The sequence below is a fragment of the Suillus paluster genome (assembly GCF_016628075.1).
Source record: "Suillus paluster strain FC165 chromosome Unknown EDB91scaffold_54, whole genome shotgun sequence".
NCBI classification, from domain to species: domain Eukaryota; kingdom Fungi; phylum Basidiomycota; class Agaricomycetes; order Boletales; family Suillaceae; genus Suillus; species Suillus paluster.
This window is the reverse complement of record NW_024537614.1, coordinates 21,132-38,200: the sequence shown is the minus strand read 5'-3', so window position 1 is coordinate 38,200 and position 17,069 is coordinate 21,132. Positions and strand designations below refer to the sequence as shown.

The following is a 17,069-nucleotide window of genomic DNA, read 5'->3' as shown; positions in this document are numbered from 1 at the left end:
TAGCGTCGACGACAGCCAGCATCAAAGCGCTCACAGCGACGTGCAGCTTCCACCTGAAAATATTACCGTGGGACACACCGAGGAGTAAGTTGTTGCTTACTGGAACCTATACCTCATCTGACAGCAAGAAAGCGAGAGGGAAAATTGCGGACCTTCGGTGACAGAGCCGCCAGTTTGGCTCATCTGCGATCATGACAAACACGTGTTGATACTGAGGGGTTCGCGAGCGCTGGACTGCAGCGGAAATGAGCAGCCTAGGCCCAAGTAGGATACAGTCAGTTTCTGATTTCCGCGGTAAGGACTGATTCAAATGATCCAAGGGCATACGAATTCTGTGATATATAGTATTAGATAGACGCGCTGAGAGAGAGTATTGCATTTTGCATGCTCATTATGCACAATAACAGCGCCAAGCTTGACGCGGATATCATACAAGATATGCAGCTTGAAAGTTCTCCACGGACCTTCTGTTTCTTGTTGTACGTAGGACTCGCTCAACTGCTCGATTGAAATTTGTGGCAGTTGGACTAGTGTTGAACAACGAACGAAGCTTCAAGCTTCAAAGCTAGCATGTTTCGAGGAGGTCAGCCCATGCTCGTTGCAGGATTCGTTCGACTCTTCGACTAGTACTGCGAGTCAAGCAAGTGCAACAGCGAGCGAAACTTCAAAGTTAGCATATTTCAAGGAGGACAGTCTGTGCTCGTTGTAGGACTCGCTCGACTTCCTCGACTCGGAATCGCACGAGCTGAGACAGTGCGACAACGAACCAAGCGTCAAAGTTAGCGTTAATTAGCCTGCACTCGATGTAGGACACGCTCGACTCCCAGTCCTGGGGCTACAACGTGGACTACAACGAGCGAGAGCAAGAGCAATTCAAGCTCCGATCGAAACACGAGTTGATAATGAATTACAAAATTTCTGATTCGAGTTGGCTAAAATGCCCGCCCCATCGAAAGCAGCAGTCCTCTCTCCCACCGACGCCATCGCCCATCTCGCATCTTATCAATGCTTAGATGGTCTCTCCGTCAAGGATCTCATGGACTCCCGCGTCCATGGCGGGCTCACTTATAACGACTTCCTCATGCTTCCCGGAAAGATCGATTTCCCTGCTTCTGATGTGATCACGGATACTAGAATCACTCGTAATGTCGTTCTAAGAACCCCGTTCATGAGTAGTCCTATGGACACCGTCACTGAGACCGAAATGGCCATCAGTCTCGCGCTGCTGGGTGGTATTGGTGTCATTCATCACAACCAGTCCCCCGAATCTCAAGCAGCCATGATCCGAGCCGTGAAAAGACACGAGAATGGATTCATCACGGATCCTGTGGTCTTCTCTCCAAATCACACCGTTGCAGACGTCCTTGATATCAAGGCGCGTCTTGGTTTCTGCGGTATCCCTATCACAGGTGCGTTATACATTTCACCTGTATTACTCTACGGATGATTTCCTTTACCAATAACCTTCGTTCTTCTGAGCAACGGGTCTCGCCTGTGATCTGCGGATATTTTTTGTATTTTGGCATATCTGATCTTTCATCTCACGGCCTCGCGCTCACGTGACCATAAAATTAATGCTTGTTCTTCAGAAACCGGATACCTGGGAGCTAAGCTTGTCGGTATTGTCACCTCGCGTGACGTGCAGTTCGAGTCGCCCGAGACACTCCTCTGTGACGTCATGACTACCTCTCTTGTCACCGCTCCTCAGGGTGTCACGCTCGGGGAAGCCAACCAGATCCTCCGCGCATCTAAGAAGGGCAAACTCCCCATCGTCGATGACGAGGGTCGTCTCACCTCTCTCCTCGCCCGCTCTGATCTCCTCAAAAACCAGAACTACCCGCTTTCTAGCAAGGACCCCACTACCAAGCAGCTATATGCCGCTGCTGCAGTCGGCACGCGACCTAGCGACAGAGACCGCCTCAAGCTCCTTGTCGAGGCCGGCCTCGATATCGTCGTCCTTGACTCATCGCAGGGAAACTCCGTGTTCCAGATCGACATGATTCAATGGATCAAGCAAACGTTCCCCAAGCTCGAGGTCATCGCAGGCAACGTCGTCACTCGCGAGCAGGCTGCCAGCCTCATCGCTGCGGGGGCAGATGCCCTCCGCGTTGGCATGGGTAGTGGCTCTATCTGCATCACGCAGGAAGTCATGGCTGTCGGTCGTCCACAGGCCACAGCCGTGTTCGCTGTTGCAGAGTTTGCGTCCAAGTTCGGTGTCCCGGTGATTGCAGACGGTGGTATCAGCAATGTGGGGCACATCGTCAAGGCACTTGCCCTTGGTGCAAGCGCCGTTATGATGGGAGGGCTTCTTGCAGGTACCACAGAAGCACCGGGAGAGTACTTCTACCACGATGGAAAGCGTGTGAAGTCCTACCGAGGCATGGGTAGTCTTGAGGCTATGGAGCAGGGTAGACCGGGGGCGTCTGATCAGGTCAACGGCAAGCCCGGCTCCACGAAGCACGCACCACAACCCTCGAGCAAGCCCCATGAGAACGCCGCCACGACGCGTTATTTCTCCGAGTCCTCTGCTGTCAAAGTCGCACAAGGTGTGTCGGGTGACGTCCAGGACAAGGGCAGCGTCAAAGCGTTCGTCCCATACCTACACGTTGGCGTTCAGCACAGTCTCCAGGATATTGGGGTGCGCAGCGTTTCGGCGCTGCAGAAAGGCGTGAAGGAGGATCGAGTGAGGTTTGAGATCAGGACGCCGAGCGCACAGGTGGAGGGAGGCGTTCATGGGTTGCATTCGTGAGTGTCATGACTTTATATTGCGATGCGTCGCTGATGTGTGCTGCAGGTACACGAAGAGATTGTATGCTTGATATGATACGGCGGTTCGCTATGCCAGCTACTACCCCATATGACCAGTATTTTACATGTAGGTTCCTGCTTTGTATGCATAAAAACAAGGGAAATTTGTATGTACATCATTGTCGATCGAAGAAAGCTGTGATCATCTTGTTTCAGCGAACTGGCTTGCGCCTTCAATGTCAGGCTTAGGACAGTGAGTGTCGCTTTCAGGAAATTCGATCTTTCCACAGGCAGGATCCGTTCCCTCGGAGGTTAAATTTTAAACCTACCGTTGTGCCGATGATAGAGTTTGGCATCCACGTTCGGTCCTGTGTTTCTATAGCCCGCGTCCTATGTAGACGCGCTGAACGCGGACCGACATGCGAACTAATGAGCCTCCGACAAACCATTCCCACCGGTCTGATCAGCCTGGCTTATAATATCACGGATGCTCCAGGTATAGTCAGCGCGCATAGGCACTGCAGAACGGTCAGGAGTCTAGGCGCACGTGAGCGTGCAACTGTGACTGAGCAAACAATGCCTTTTGGATAGCCGCAGTCAAGCCACAGTAATGATTGATCTTATCTCTCCCAACAGACACAGGTTAACCCAAACTTGCATGTGTCTTCTGAAGGCCGAAGCTGTGTAGGCAATGTACTGCCCTTACGGAACAAAACTAGTCACCTCTGTGTAAGCAAGGCGTCTGCAACTACAACTACAGCATACGTCTATCACTGGATCTCTTCATCTCCATCGCTATTATTAGAGTCCCCCGCCGACTATAAGGTTCGCTGGTGCGTACCAAGGCATGCGCTCGCTCTGTTTACTCACGTTTGTCTAAAACATTACTGTTAGTCGCCCGCTACTATCCGCTCATACCTTCTCCCTCTGCTAGATCCAGACCCCTTCCACGTCCTGCCCCCGTCCGTACCCCTCTGAGTGTTACCCCTACATCCAGGCGGTTTCCAACTGCATTGATCCACTGACGTCTGTAAAGCGCTGCAGCAACTTTCTCAGTTATGCAGCACGAGGAGGCCGAATCAAGCACGTCAGCACGACGAAAGGAAGTAGAACGAGTGGCGTTGTTAGACTCGCCATCATTCGTTGCTCCTCGCAAGATTGCAGACTATTCACGCAAGAGTGCAAATGATCCACCGCCCTATGGTGCACAGCACCGCCAGGACGCGCTTTGGGAAGGTGAGCAGCCTCGTTGTGGTGCCCATCCACCGACTCACCAGGAAGCAGGCGGGAATAACGCACTCCCTCCTCTGTGGCAACAGTTTCAGGTGTTGGATCATAAAATGCTATATCAAGACAACAACCTGGTCATGGGTTCAGGGAACAGACCTTTACCAGGAGTGCGATTAGGTGAGCGAAGATTACTAAGCGCGACTGAGAACGATGGACTCATGATTGAGGAGGCCATAATGCTATATTGATACATCCAAACTGGACTATAAGCCTAGAACTAGGATACATCATTCAGTAAGATTATCCATTATCCATTGGATGTATCCCATGGTGGATCCCATATGTTGGATACACAGCCGCATTTTTCGCATTTTTGAAACTCAGCTGTTTGTCATTCCAAGATATATTCATTATTCACAAAACATATCCCATTTTGGTCACCTCCTCATGTCAGGTCTCCCCACATTATTCCCACACATCACATGTTCGCATTTTTCAGCCACACAGTGTGGGAATTACCCCACAACACCAAAAACATCGCCCATTTTGGGAATCTCCACAATATCAATTGTTCCCACACCCTCCCCATATCACTGCAGCTTCACCACCACACCACAATTGCTCCCCTTTCATATATAAGTAGTATTTTAGTATATATATGTATAATATAATATAATAGACCGCTTTTTTTGTCTATTTGTGTGCCTGCTCCTCCTCCAGGACCCTTTCAAAATGATGTAGGATACAAAACATTTTCGCACTTTTGCCCCTTTGACAAGGAAGTGTCCTAGGGTATTTGGAACATGTTTATGAGTATATATGAAGATATTCCCAACTTTATTTGACCCTCTGAAGTGTCCTACATCAATAAATATAACACATATACAGAAAAACACAAAATATGTTCCCATTTAATTATTTGTAGATGGATAGACTTGGAAAAATGATTCCCAGCACCTATTCAGTAATATGAACAATGTATCAGGAGCCTAGGACCATAGGATAATCCCCTGTTGCATGGTGTGCCCCCCTTCTCCTGGTGGTTTACCCCCTGTGAAAATTTTTCCTGTAGGACCGGACCTCAATTGAGGTGGGGGGTCTATTCCTAAGCATATTTAGAGTAGATATATCATATATTCAGCCTGGGAGACACACAGGATCCATCTACAGGAACAAAAATATACAATATTGTATGGTTGGCATTTTTGACGTTTTTTAGTACATTACACTTGCACACATGGTCCACCCTGCTCATTTATAATCAGTAGTACATGCATACATGTGTTCTACACTAAATATCAGCTAGATATAGCGCAAAAACATGAGATCTGATGTAGAGGGGGTATTTCTACTGATCAGAAGCCTACATGGTAGTCAAGCCTGTGATAAGTAATCAGAGACCTGTGATACCTCCAATATATATCCCTTATGATGTCCTCAAAGGCTTAGAAAGATCCGTGAAGAATTGATGTAATGACAGGCAAAATGACATGTGTGTGAAAAGTGACAATTGAGATCTTTTTGCACAAAGTGACATTTATATATGATACATGTCAAAGATTTCATTTAAAAAATGTAGGATAGATTGTAAACTACCTAAGGAACCTATACTACCTACTGCCCTGAGGGTAAATGGTGGAGGGAAGGGATGTAGTGTAAACATGAGTTGACCCAGCATTAAAGTCTGACTACTGCTCAACTGACCATTTTCGATGTTTTGGGTTTGTGGTGTTTCCCACACTCAATTTCATATCTATTTCACTTCCTCAGCACTCAATCATTGTTGGATTGTTCTATAAATTTATATATATGATGCTGTATATATTCCAAATGTACTCCAGGTTTCTGATCATTAATATTTGATGTTTTGAAGGCATGGACCCCTTATCAGTAGAAATAGCAAGCATATACACTAGCTCACAACTCCAGCCTATTGTGAGCTGATCTTGGTCATAAAAGCAAGTATATATGCTATGCTCATTATATATGAACAGGTTGGATCATAGATGCAATGGTAAGATACTGAAAAACATCAAAAATGTCAAAAGTGCAATTTTGTATGTGTTGTTCCTGTAGATGGATCCTGTGTGTCTCCCAGGCTGAATATATGATATATCTACTCTAAATATGCTTAGGAATAGACCCCCCACCTCAATTGAGGTCCGGTCCTACAGGAAAAATTTTCACAGGGGGTAAACCACCAGGAGAAGGGGGGCACACCATGCAACAGGGGATTATCCTATGGTCCTAGGCTCCTGATACATTGTTCATATTACTGAATAGGTGCTGGGAATCATTTTTCCAAGTCTATCCATCTACAAATAATTAAATGGGAACATATTTTGTGTTTTTCTGTATATGTGTTATATTTATTGATGTAGGACACTTCAGAGGGTCAAATAAAGTTGGGAATATCTTCATATATACTCATAAACATGTTCCAAATACCCTAGGACACTTCCTTGTCAAAGGGGCAAAAGTGCGAAAATGTTTTGTATCCTACATCATTTTGAAAGGGTCCTGGAGGAGGAGCAGGCACACAAATAGACAAAAAAAGCGGTCTATTATATTATATTATACATATATATACTAAAATACTACTTATATATGAAAGGGGAGCAATTGTGGTGTGGTGGTGAAGCTGCAGTGATATGGGGAGGGTGTGGGAACAATTGATATTGTGGAGATTCCCAAAATGGGCGATGTTTTTGGTGTTGTGGGGTAATTCCCACACTGTGTGGCTGAAAAATGCGAACATGTGATGTGTGGGAATAATGTGGGGAGACCTGACATGAGGAGGTGACCAAAATGGGATATGTTTTGTGAATAATGAATATATCTTGGAATGACAAACAGCTGAGTTTCAAAAATGCGAAAAATGCGGCTGTGTATCCAACATATGGGATCCACCATGGGATACATCCAATGGATAATGGATAATCTTACTGAATGATGTATCCTAGTTTTAGGGCTATAGCCCAAAAGGATATATACATCCAGCAAGATGAGGTGGATTGAGCACAGATTATCCTGGAGATCTTATTCCCAGATGTGAATAGTACATATCACCATACGGGTGGTCCTACTTCATCAACCATAATACTCAGACTACATCATGGAAGAAACCTGTGCTGGAACATCCAGCAGGGAGCTTGATGCTGGAGCGCATCATTGAGGGTCGGTCTCAATGTATATGGGATGTCGCATGCTTGAGCACTAGTTGCAATATAATGAGCTTGTCATCCGATGGTTCAATTCGTCAGTGGACAAGAGACGGAAAACCAATAGGGAAGCCTTGGGTTACTAGTGACGGAGGAGTGGTAGCCTCGATAGGAGTGTCTCCAGACGAAACTATGGTCATCAGTGGATGCGCAGATGGCAGAGTACAGCTGTGGAACATAAAGGAGGGCAGCATGGTAGGTAAACCATGGGAGGGGCATACTGATGCAGTGAGGTGCCTCGATTGGTCTCCCGACGCCATGGAAATAGCTAGTGGATCGGACGATGGCACCATACGACGATGGAACCCAGATACTGGACGACAAACCGCACCATTGATAAAGACCCGTCATGGTTGGGTGTATGCCATCAAATACTCTCCGCAAGGAGGTGAATTCGCCAGTGGTGGGGCAGATAAGATCATCCACGTGTGGTCAAAGAAGGGCAAGCTACTCATCGAGATCAAGGGACATGAGAGCACAGTAACATCGTTATGTTGGTTGAAGGATGGCACACGCATCTTCTCCGTGTCCTCGGATTACACCATCCGAACGTGGCAGTCGTTTGATGGAAAGGAGCTCGCTGTTCTTCGGGGTCATACCAAGGCCATCACATCCCTCCGTCTTACCCCCGATGAACGTTATCTCGTCAGTGCATCAAGGGACTGCTCCGTTCGCATTTGGGACCTCAAGATCAATCAGCCAGTCGGAGACCCACTTTTCCATGATGGCGAACTCTTGGCTCTTGCCATATCCCCTGATGGAAAATATGTTGTCAGTGCTCAATTGTATGCACAAGTTTATGTATGGAGCCTAGAGGCAGCACTCAAACAAAAGGCCGGTGATCAAGGTGGCATGCGTGTATACATTACTACTGTCATTGGCGCCTTCTCTAAATAGACTTTGGGTTCGCACAGGATGGCAATACAGAGCCCGACTTGAAGCTCAAGGTAAGTCATATCTATGTGTCTCATGCTGCATCTCACTTTTTTACCAGGGATGCGCAGCTCCACCTAGAGACGTGCGCCGATCAGTTGTGAACATCGTTCTTTCACTTATTCATCTTGTCAGATCTTTGATGTCCATTTCATACCTAAACGGCAGGCCAACAACGGAGGCATGGCAAAATATGTCAGTCTAGTTTCCATCTCTCCTGAAATTTTGCTGACACTCACACAGGGCAAAGACTTCTTTGGTGATGCTACAGACCGCACGCCTCATCGCTCAGCTCCACTTGCACGCTCATCATCTCCCTTTCAGTGGCGCAACTTGTTCAGTTTCCTGCACCCTAGCACTCAACCTGCAGATGCACCCCAACCAACACTGCCCCAGTCATGGTGTTGGAATTTCACCTTATCTCCTGTCAGAACATCCGGTTCCGTCATTGCTGCTGCTCATGAAGACAATGTAAGTAGCTCATCACCGACATTTGTCCTGCTTTAATATCATTCACAGAGAATCGGCATTGCCCCTCCATCTGAGGCGGAAGTAGCCGCAGCTATGCAACGTACGAACGACGATAATGCCAACATTTCACTGCAACAAGGTCAAGCTGCAGTGGGGGCACAATAATCTCAGGCTCAAGTTTACAGGCAAGGACCAACACCAACTACTCAGAGGCAAAATTATGCTGCCAGCAAAGAATCATATGAGGCAATATGCTGTGGATTTTGTCGTCACACTAGCCATTAGGCCCTCTGTGAAGCTGATGCATGGGGTGAGCGTTCTTTCCACTTCCACATGTGCTCAAGCAACCATTGACCCATCATGAACATGTAGCTTGCCTTCATATTAATGACACCCTTGCATAGATGTTTCTATCTTTGCCACATCAGTTATTGCAAGTATCTGCAGATTGCATATCTGGACGATTTATGGTTGTAGGTTATGGACATCCTACAGAAACATGAGCACTCAGCCTGAGCTTGGTAAATGTTTCCTGTGGTGTGGTTGGAGCTATCAGCGGCCATGGCGGACATGCGCCTCACGTCTAAGCAAAGAACCTACTATGCACAGCCTTTGATTGTACCGCCGTGATGAAGAGACCCTCGAGTCTGACTGCTCAATCACACAACTTTAAACATGGTTCAGCCCTGACTTTATGGCTACGAGTGAATTAAGCAGGCCCTTAAGTTAGAGAAGGAAGACAGCCAACCCATTGGGGAAGCGTCAAGAAGTATGCCAAAACCGGTGACATGTCCTTATCTAAGCTTATCAGATATCTCATTTTTCAGATCATGACTTGGCCTGCAAACATTTGTTGTAACTTGCAAAATAAAATATCTGACTAAGTATCGCATCGCAGATTGATATTGAACGTGAACTATAAGGGACCGTACTGGACAATTTGTTTTTTTTTGCTTTTGGCTTTGCGAAACTTGACTTGAGCTTAGATGTTGGAATGTCTTCCGCGTTACTAGGATGTTTTGATTTTGATTTTGATTTTGATTTTGATGTGTTGAGCTTGGCTTTGGTGTTGAGCTTGACCCTCGGCAAGTGCCGGCAGAAAGTCCAGCGTCCACATCGCCGGCACACTCAATAACTATCTCACCACGCACGTTCCCCGCATCCACCCAACGCCAAGCCCCAACGACACTGTGCGCTCACCCCCAGAACAACACACTGACAACTGCCGGCACAATGGTTGGTGAGTTTTTTTGTTCGTTTTGTTGTCTTTCTTGTCCGTCGGCGGCGCGGCGCGGCGAACCATTACATCCCTGGTCCAACATGCCTCTTGGAGGCGACAAGCCTGATGGTTTTGTTCGTTTTATTTTATGTATACGCTACTGACAATTTTTCACGTCTGCTTGTTCCTAGACCGAGTTCTTCCCCTACGACGCTCGGTTTGGCCATCCTGCTCCGAAGCTTAGTGGTGGAGTATCACCCACCCTTTCTTCACCTCCATTTACGGCGGGCAACACGTCGTACTGCCATCCGATGCTCATTGTTTCTGCTTCTGCTGTTGATAACCCATGTAAACCCACAAAGTCACCATCAGTAGTCAAGGCAAATCAGCCTAATTAAGTATTTCATGAGCAGCTCGATAGTCTCGAGGGGAATTTATTGATACCCATGGCTGTAATTAATATGAATAAGCTGTGCAACTGTTGAAGTTGTCTTGCGTTGTGCTTCGTAGTGTGCTTGGCGTGGTCGTCATCGTCGTGTGCCACTAGTGGCACACAGCGAGTAAGCGTGGGAAACAGCGACGAAACGCGATTTTACCAATGACGCCGACATCCTTGGGCTTAACAGTCACGGTCTCGAGGGGAATTGGCTGTAATCCAACATAAGCTGTATTAATCACATAGAGTAGAGTTATGATTATGTCGAGGCAGAAGTCAAAGTCAAGGTCGATGTCGCTGTCGAAGGACACACCTTCCTTATTCGGTAAGATCAAAGTCGAAATCAAGTTCAAAGCAAAACTCTAGAATTTTGTCCAATACGGGCCCTCATAGTGAACCTTCCTTCCTCACTTAGATCATCATGACCTCCAAAGATGGTTGGTCCCGTCTTAACTTAAGTGCAGATACAGCTACTCATGACAACTTCGCAGTGCTCGTTGGTGTCATCGGTGGTAGTGGGCTATATCATCTTGATAACCTGACTTTTGTGTGAGTTGTGAACTAGATCAAGCTATGTCCTGTGGCTCATGACTACCTCCTCAGAGAGAGAGTTAATCCAGAGACTGTGCGTCTTCATCCTCTAAGAGTCCCCACGAGCTTACCCAATCTGCATCGCTGTCTTTTCAGCCTTGGGGATGCCCATCTTCGCCCATTACCATTTGCTCGCTACCTTCGGGATCTAAGATCGCCTTCCTTGCTCGTCACGGGCAGCACCACTCGATCGCACCGTCGGCAGTCCCTTCTCGCGCGAACATTGCAGCTTTAAAATCCTTGGGAGTCCGGGTTATTCTTGCATTCAGTGCTGTTGGCTCGCTACGGGAAGAGATTTCCCCGGGATCTTTTGCAATTCCTACGCAGATTATTGATCGCACGAAGGGCATACGCCCAGCCAGCTTCTTCGAGGGCACGAATATCGTCGCTCATGCTGCATTTGGTGATCCATACAGTATGAAATTGATCCGTTGGCTGGAGGTGAGAGTAGAGAAGGCTCTTGCGGACGAAGGTCGAGGAGTGGTTCTTCACAAGGACAAGTGCATCGTTTGCATGGAAGGTCCTCAGTTCTCCACCAGGGCTGAGAGCATTATGTATCGAGCGTGGGGTGGGGATCTCATTAATATGAGTGCTTTGCCTGAGGCGAAGCTAGCTCGGGAGGCAGAACTGAGGTGATTTGAGCATTCCCTTAGCTTTGGCTTGTACTGAGAGACCATCTAGCTACGGGTTAATCGCAACTGCCACAGACTATGATTCATGGCGTCCTCATTCGGAAGCAGTCACTGCCGCGGAAGTGTTCAAGACTCTGCAGGACAACGCTAATACATCGAGGCATGTTGCAGCAGCAGTTCTCGAAGATCTTCATGCTGCCGCGTTAGATGGGGACATCTTAAGTGAAGAAAAGGGCAGCATGCGTTTTTCTATCATGCCGCGAAGTGGCGAACAGAACCAGGAAGATATCAAGAAGCTGGCCTTCATTCTACCCGACTACTTTACGCCAGGCGATATTGCTAACTAGATGGTACCATCTCAATGTTCCCTGGGAGTGCATTGCACAAGTTTATAGACGGTCTAGATACCATATATTTCCTTCAAAAATAAATCTTTTCATCGCCTGGCAATCTGACAACTCGTGGGACCAACTCATAGTTTTCGAGCTATATAAAACACCAAATCTACACGGTATGACTCGGGGAGACTAGTTTTAGGTGTTACGAGCCTCGGTGTTTATTTTAGGGATGCGAAGTAAGTAAATGAAAAAGGAACAATTGAACGCGAAGAGGACGGAAATGTCAGGGGAAGAGTGGCCATAAAATCCTGTTTCTGTCTTTCCCCATTGCAAGGGAAATAAGTGAGGGAAAGGGTGCGGTGATTTTCCTGCCTGATTACTGGGTGTACACCGACAGTAAGACACTGTTGGTCCGTAATTATCCAAATTCCAATCCAAGGTCCGATCTATGTTACAGTATGTGGAGTAGTTAGCATGTCTGCGAAGCTCGCCCCGGTTGGTGGGCGATTTTGAGATATGAAATGCGCTAGGGTTTGGGTATCTACAAATCGTGCTCAGCAATGTAGCGCATGATGAGGAGCGAAGCCATGATGTCTGGTGATTGGGTCAGCCACTGTCCAAGAACAAAAAACAGTAACCTACCTATACAAAGATGAGAAAATGATTCGTGAACGGTCAGAGTGTTTCCGGAGACGCTATAGGCTGGCATGTGTGGTTGACGAAGATCATAATGAGCGACTAGGTAATTTTCTTCTGAAATGCACTATAAAAAAGACGGGTTCAGATATGTATAATGTCAGTAGAAAAAAAGGATATTTAACGTACCGACCATTCGTGACCGTCTGCGCTTTGGTGCTCCCATCTGTATTCCCGACCATCACTCGCCCGGAATTTTCTGGAGAGAGATCTGTGGTCCATCAGGTTTGGGAATACATAGCAACACAGGGGAACAGCATACCCTCCGAAAAAGGCCGTCTTTCGTAGGTATCTGTTCATCGGTATTGTCATGCTGGGCGCAGGAGGATAGAAAAAGTTAATATTTCCTAGTCCTCCTGCAGCGCCCTCTGCAAACTCAAGTATCACTGAAGGCCGCCTTTCTAGATGTCGCGTGTCTCCGTGCCGAGTTGAACGGCGCGCCATGCTGTAGATAGCCAAAACGTTGTCGTTTGCAGCAGCAGGATGTGGATGAGGTACGACTCGGAGAAACATGCGGTCGTAGATGTCATCATAATCTGAGCCAGCTACGTTGCCTGTTCGATCCTCGAACATGTAGGGCATTTGAAGAGGTCTCATGCTTGTCGAGGTGCTAAATGATGGAGTACTTGGGAGGCGAAAGCGAAACGAAAGTATTGGACTCGATGGGTCCCCCTTATATAGCCCGCGCGCTTGATGACCTGTGCGGTCGCTTCTTCGGACTAACAAGGTCTAAAAAGGGAGCCAAATCAGACTCCGGACGGACTGCGTGGTTGGCGCGCATGGGGTATTCTAGTCTCGCGGAGTTACAATTTACCCTGACAAAGTAGCACTGGGATCATCAGGGGAGCAGAAAAAGGCACCTGCCTTGCTGTGGTAAGGCGGCTCGTAGTGTTATTTACTTGGGCTAGAACAAATCGCTAACTTGGGAAGCACGAACCCGTTCCCAGCGGGCAATTGTTTGCCAGAATGAGGCAACGTGTGACTGCTGAGCCGAGCAATGAATGCTAATGAACCCATGGGATTCAAGCGCTTGCCAAGTGCTGTGTACAAAGTTCAGTGCATGATGTCAAACCTTACGTGATTACCTTCAATGGTACCCAAGGAATGGAAGCCCCTGGATGCTTGCAAAGTTAAATGTCACATCCAACCAATGAGGTGCATGAGACGACCTACATGTCCTCTTGCGCCACTACCAACGTGCGAATCTCCTCCACCCCTTTTGCAATAACACCGACAATTGGAAATATCATTAGCTGTACGCACGCTGACACCACACGTGCCCCGCAAAAAGCGCAAGAACCAAGGATCAGGAAGTTCTGGAAACCTATGCAGTGGCGCCTATGGCTGCGCTTATGACATTCCCCGGTTTCAGGCCCAGTGTGTAAGCTCGTGCGCTTACAGTTACAAGAATATTCGACGAGCGTGTATAAGACACCACAACTCATTGTAAGGAAAGCACTGCTTGCAAGGTCCGGGTGCAATGGCATGGGAAGCATGCCAAAAAAGTGATAAAGCTTGAACGCATCCCTGACAGGAAGGTTGAGCACGAGGATAAGTAGTAAGTGAAGTCGTGAGAAACACATACAAGGCTCGCGGGAGATCCACTCTAAAAATGTGATTGAACAGTGAGTCATAGTTCAGAGTCAAACGACCGTAAGCATGACTCTAATAGTAAAAAAAACCTTTTCTTCCAAACTGACAGAGGTGAAAAAAATAAATAAGGAGGTGCTTTGTAGAAGTATGGATCATCAGTAATCAAAGAGAGCGCTACAATGTGAGAATGTACATCTTAGATACCGAGCGCAGACGGGCTAGGAGTCGGAGGTACCGGTATGTCAAGTAGGCGGTGCGCTTGTTTGGAAAAGTAGTCCAGGCTTTCCCCATGGGATGCCCCACAAAATGATGACGCAAAAGCCCACGAGGAGAAGCACGGGCATATTAAGCTGTCAGACGAACGACCGAGATAGCGGTTGTTCGGAACTCACAGTTGCAAAGTCGGTTACGCGACACAGGGCTGATTTACTGACTTCCACGCTATTCATCATTCGGGAGATAATAATGGCAGTACCCAGAACCAGCAATTTAAGCAATCTGAACACGCAAGACCATGAACGAGATGAACAAGATAAGATAAAAGCGTACGGGAGAGGCTGTTGGCAGGGATCGACATTTACCACATCTTTCCCCCATCAAAGCCACCGTCCGCGCCAATATTAGTTGCAGAAGTCTTCGCGTCTAAGAACAGATCATTCATCTCTCCAATATCCTCTACTTCAATCTGACTTCTTCCAGAAAGACCAGCTAGGATTGAAGCTGGGGTAAGAAGTTGGAGAGCATATCTATAAAGGCAGTCATGAAAAGTTTCGCCGATAATCGAGATATCTCATACCGCATAGATCCTCGTTCACCCTCCTCTGCTATTCGTTCCAAAACGCCGGCACCCAGTTTGAGACCTTCGACGTTCGCTCGTAACTGTACCACCTTGCCAATCTGCTCGCGATTATAGCCATCCGTCTTTACAATAAGACACCTTGACAGGGGAAATCAGTCGAAAATATGTCATGAGGTGTGCAGACTAACCGATCTAATAGATCTACGGGAACACCATGAGGTGAGACAATGTCGGTTGTCCCTCGCACTAGCGCGTTTCCACGATTGGTAGCAAGTATTACAGTAGGTGCCATCGGTGATTCAAGAAGGGCATTGAGATAGGTAAAGCACTCGATATCCAGCATGTGCACCTATAGGAAAATGTTGGACGTTTAGCCTTGTTCCTACGGAACGCTGAAAAGACAAATACCTCATCAATGAAAACTACGCCCGGAACAACCTCTGCAACGCCCTGGTCTACGTAGCCTTTCACCACTTTGTTGACTTCCCTTCGAAGTTTGTCTGTCACCTCCGTTCTTCCACTCTTCACGAGGCTACCCATAACGCTCATAATGTCTTGACCGCCTTGTGGACGTGCATTGGCGGCATCCAGATCTCCGAGAGTAACGTCTTGTACAAGTTCTTTGCGCTTGTGAACGTCGCCTTTTGGTAATGGTACATATGTTTCGGATTCGAGGTCGTAGGAGGAGGCATACGCATCGGAACGTCCAACTCTCTGCGTGAAAGAAAATTAACCTGTGTATGCTTCATCAAACAATCCCGACACACCTTGACTGCACCAGTGTTGGCTTCCACATAGATAACATCACCGACCACGATTTTTTCTTTGAGGATTGCTTCATAGATGGTGGGATCTAGTCGCAGCTGCTTGGTACCTTTGACAGTTTTAAGACCAACGATGACATGCGAGACTGTCTTTCCATATCCGCTCAAAGGATTCTCAGATTCTGCTGGTGTGAGTTCGGTGACCTCTCCTTCGTAAACCTCCTTGGTTTCTTTTATCCGCAGACCTGTTAGAGAGGGCTGCTTTGAGTATAGATTCATAGACGCGAGGCAACGCCTTCGAGGACCCCAATATTGGTGTGTTCACGAGCAACTTGACGAAGAAATCCAAGATCTAAGATATACTCACCGATTGCCCTCCTGAACGATTCTGCAAGTACCTCCGTTTTCTTCACCTCTGTGCTGTACACCTCAGAACCAACCATCGGGCAGAATGGTACTTTGAGGCCTAGTTCATGGGATACTGCTAGAGCAAGAGCTGTTTTTCCTGTTCCCGGCGCGCCTACGAGAAGTAACGCGCGTCCTGAAAATTTGCGGGATTTTATGAGGTCCACCACAACACCGCATGCCTACGAGTTCTGTCAGTTCCAAAAGAAAGAAGCAAATAATGTGATCACGACCTCTCGAGCATTAATTTGGCCTATAAATCCTGCACCATCAGGTGCTGCAAGGCCGTCTGATGTGAGTCCCAGTCCTTTGATGTGTGAGTGAGGAGCGATTCTGGAAGAACGAGCATTGGATGTGGCTGATGGCGGGGGTAGAGCATTGTGAGCGACAGGTGCCGATGTAGATGGTGTTGCGCTGGTTGCTTTCATGATGGCTTTTCCCTGAATCGCGTTGAAACGCGACAATTGTGACTGTCACGATATTATGTCAGCAGGAGGTTGTTTACTTCTAAAGCTGTTGCCAAACAAGCGCACCTAAATCTCCTGTATGTCCACCATAGGCTAACTGACCTAGTTCTACCCTTGCGAGAAATGTAGTCCGTAAGGTCGACATATGCTCAATCTCTATCCAACAGGCGGTGTAGATATAGACGCATATCGATGTCGCAATCATTCTCAAGCTTCTGAGAAGCCTCAGATGGATTCCTATCATCCACTTACACGAATAAGTCATTTGTGACTCATTATGATGCTACGTCAAGCAACGATGTGTATGACGATCGCTTGACTCCCAAGGGTGAGAACAAAGCAATCAAATACTCTGACAAAAGATCCTTGGTGCACTGCGATAAACAACGTTTCCGTCAAGTCATATAAGTATGGAGACAGCTATCGTCGTTCAGGCAGTAGCGAATGGGTAAACAAATTTGATTGGCGCAGTTACTAATTAGCACGAATTGAATCTTCTTACAGTAAGCGTAGGCAAATTGGCTAG

General features: G+C 47.3%; 4 protein-coding genes across 4 annotated transcripts; 2 read left to right on the top strand and 2 right to left on the bottom strand.

Moving 5' to 3' along the window:
• Positions 1-934: 934 nt before the first annotated feature.
• Positions 935-2,987, top strand: EDB91DRAFT_1205614 (IMP dehydrogenase/GMP reductase; the record flags this gene model as incomplete). The annotated part of the gene is made up of 3 exons (XM_041320698.1): positions 935-1,409; positions 1,590-2,745; positions 2,795-2,987. 3 exons carry the CDS (start codon positions 938-940, stop codon positions 2,817-2,819), a joined length of 1,653 nt encoding a protein of 550 aa, XP_041174215.1. The 3' UTR covers positions 2,820-2,987.
• A 7,692-nt stretch (positions 2,988-10,679) lies between these two features.
• EDB91DRAFT_1084471 (nucleoside phosphorylase domain-containing protein) lies at positions 10,680-11,828 on the top strand (the record flags this gene model as incomplete). Its single annotated transcript, XM_041315769.1, has 4 exons — positions 10,680-10,807; positions 10,862-10,883; positions 10,946-11,481; positions 11,531-11,828. 4 exons carry the CDS (start codon positions 10,680-10,682, stop codon positions 11,826-11,828), a joined length of 984 nt encoding a protein of 327 aa, XP_041174214.1.
• A 179-nt stretch (positions 11,829-12,007) lies between these two features.
• Positions 12,008-13,188, bottom strand: EDB91DRAFT_1348851 (uncharacterized protein). The gene is made up of 4 exons (XM_041325991.1): positions 12,778-13,188; positions 12,645-12,726; positions 12,462-12,582; positions 12,008-12,413 (listed from the first exon to the last, which is right to left on the bottom strand). Exons 1-4 carry the CDS (start codon positions 13,110-13,112, stop codon positions 12,361-12,363), a joined length of 591 nt encoding a protein of 196 aa, XP_041174213.1. The 5' UTR covers positions 13,113-13,188; the 3' UTR covers positions 12,008-12,360.
• A 1,219-nt stretch (positions 13,189-14,407) lies between these two features.
• On the bottom strand, positions 14,408-16,584 carry EDB91DRAFT_645344 (TIP49 C-terminus-domain-containing protein). Its single transcript, XM_041327975.1, has 7 exons — positions 16,310-16,584; positions 16,039-16,258; positions 15,675-15,916; positions 15,316-15,621; positions 15,096-15,256; positions 14,905-15,045; positions 14,408-14,854 (listed from the first exon to the last, which is right to left on the bottom strand). Exons 1-7 carry the CDS (start codon positions 16,502-16,504, stop codon positions 14,686-14,688), a joined length of 1,434 nt encoding a protein of 477 aa, XP_041174212.1. The 5' UTR covers positions 16,505-16,584; the 3' UTR covers positions 14,408-14,685.
• Positions 16,585-17,069: the final 485 nt, after the last annotated feature.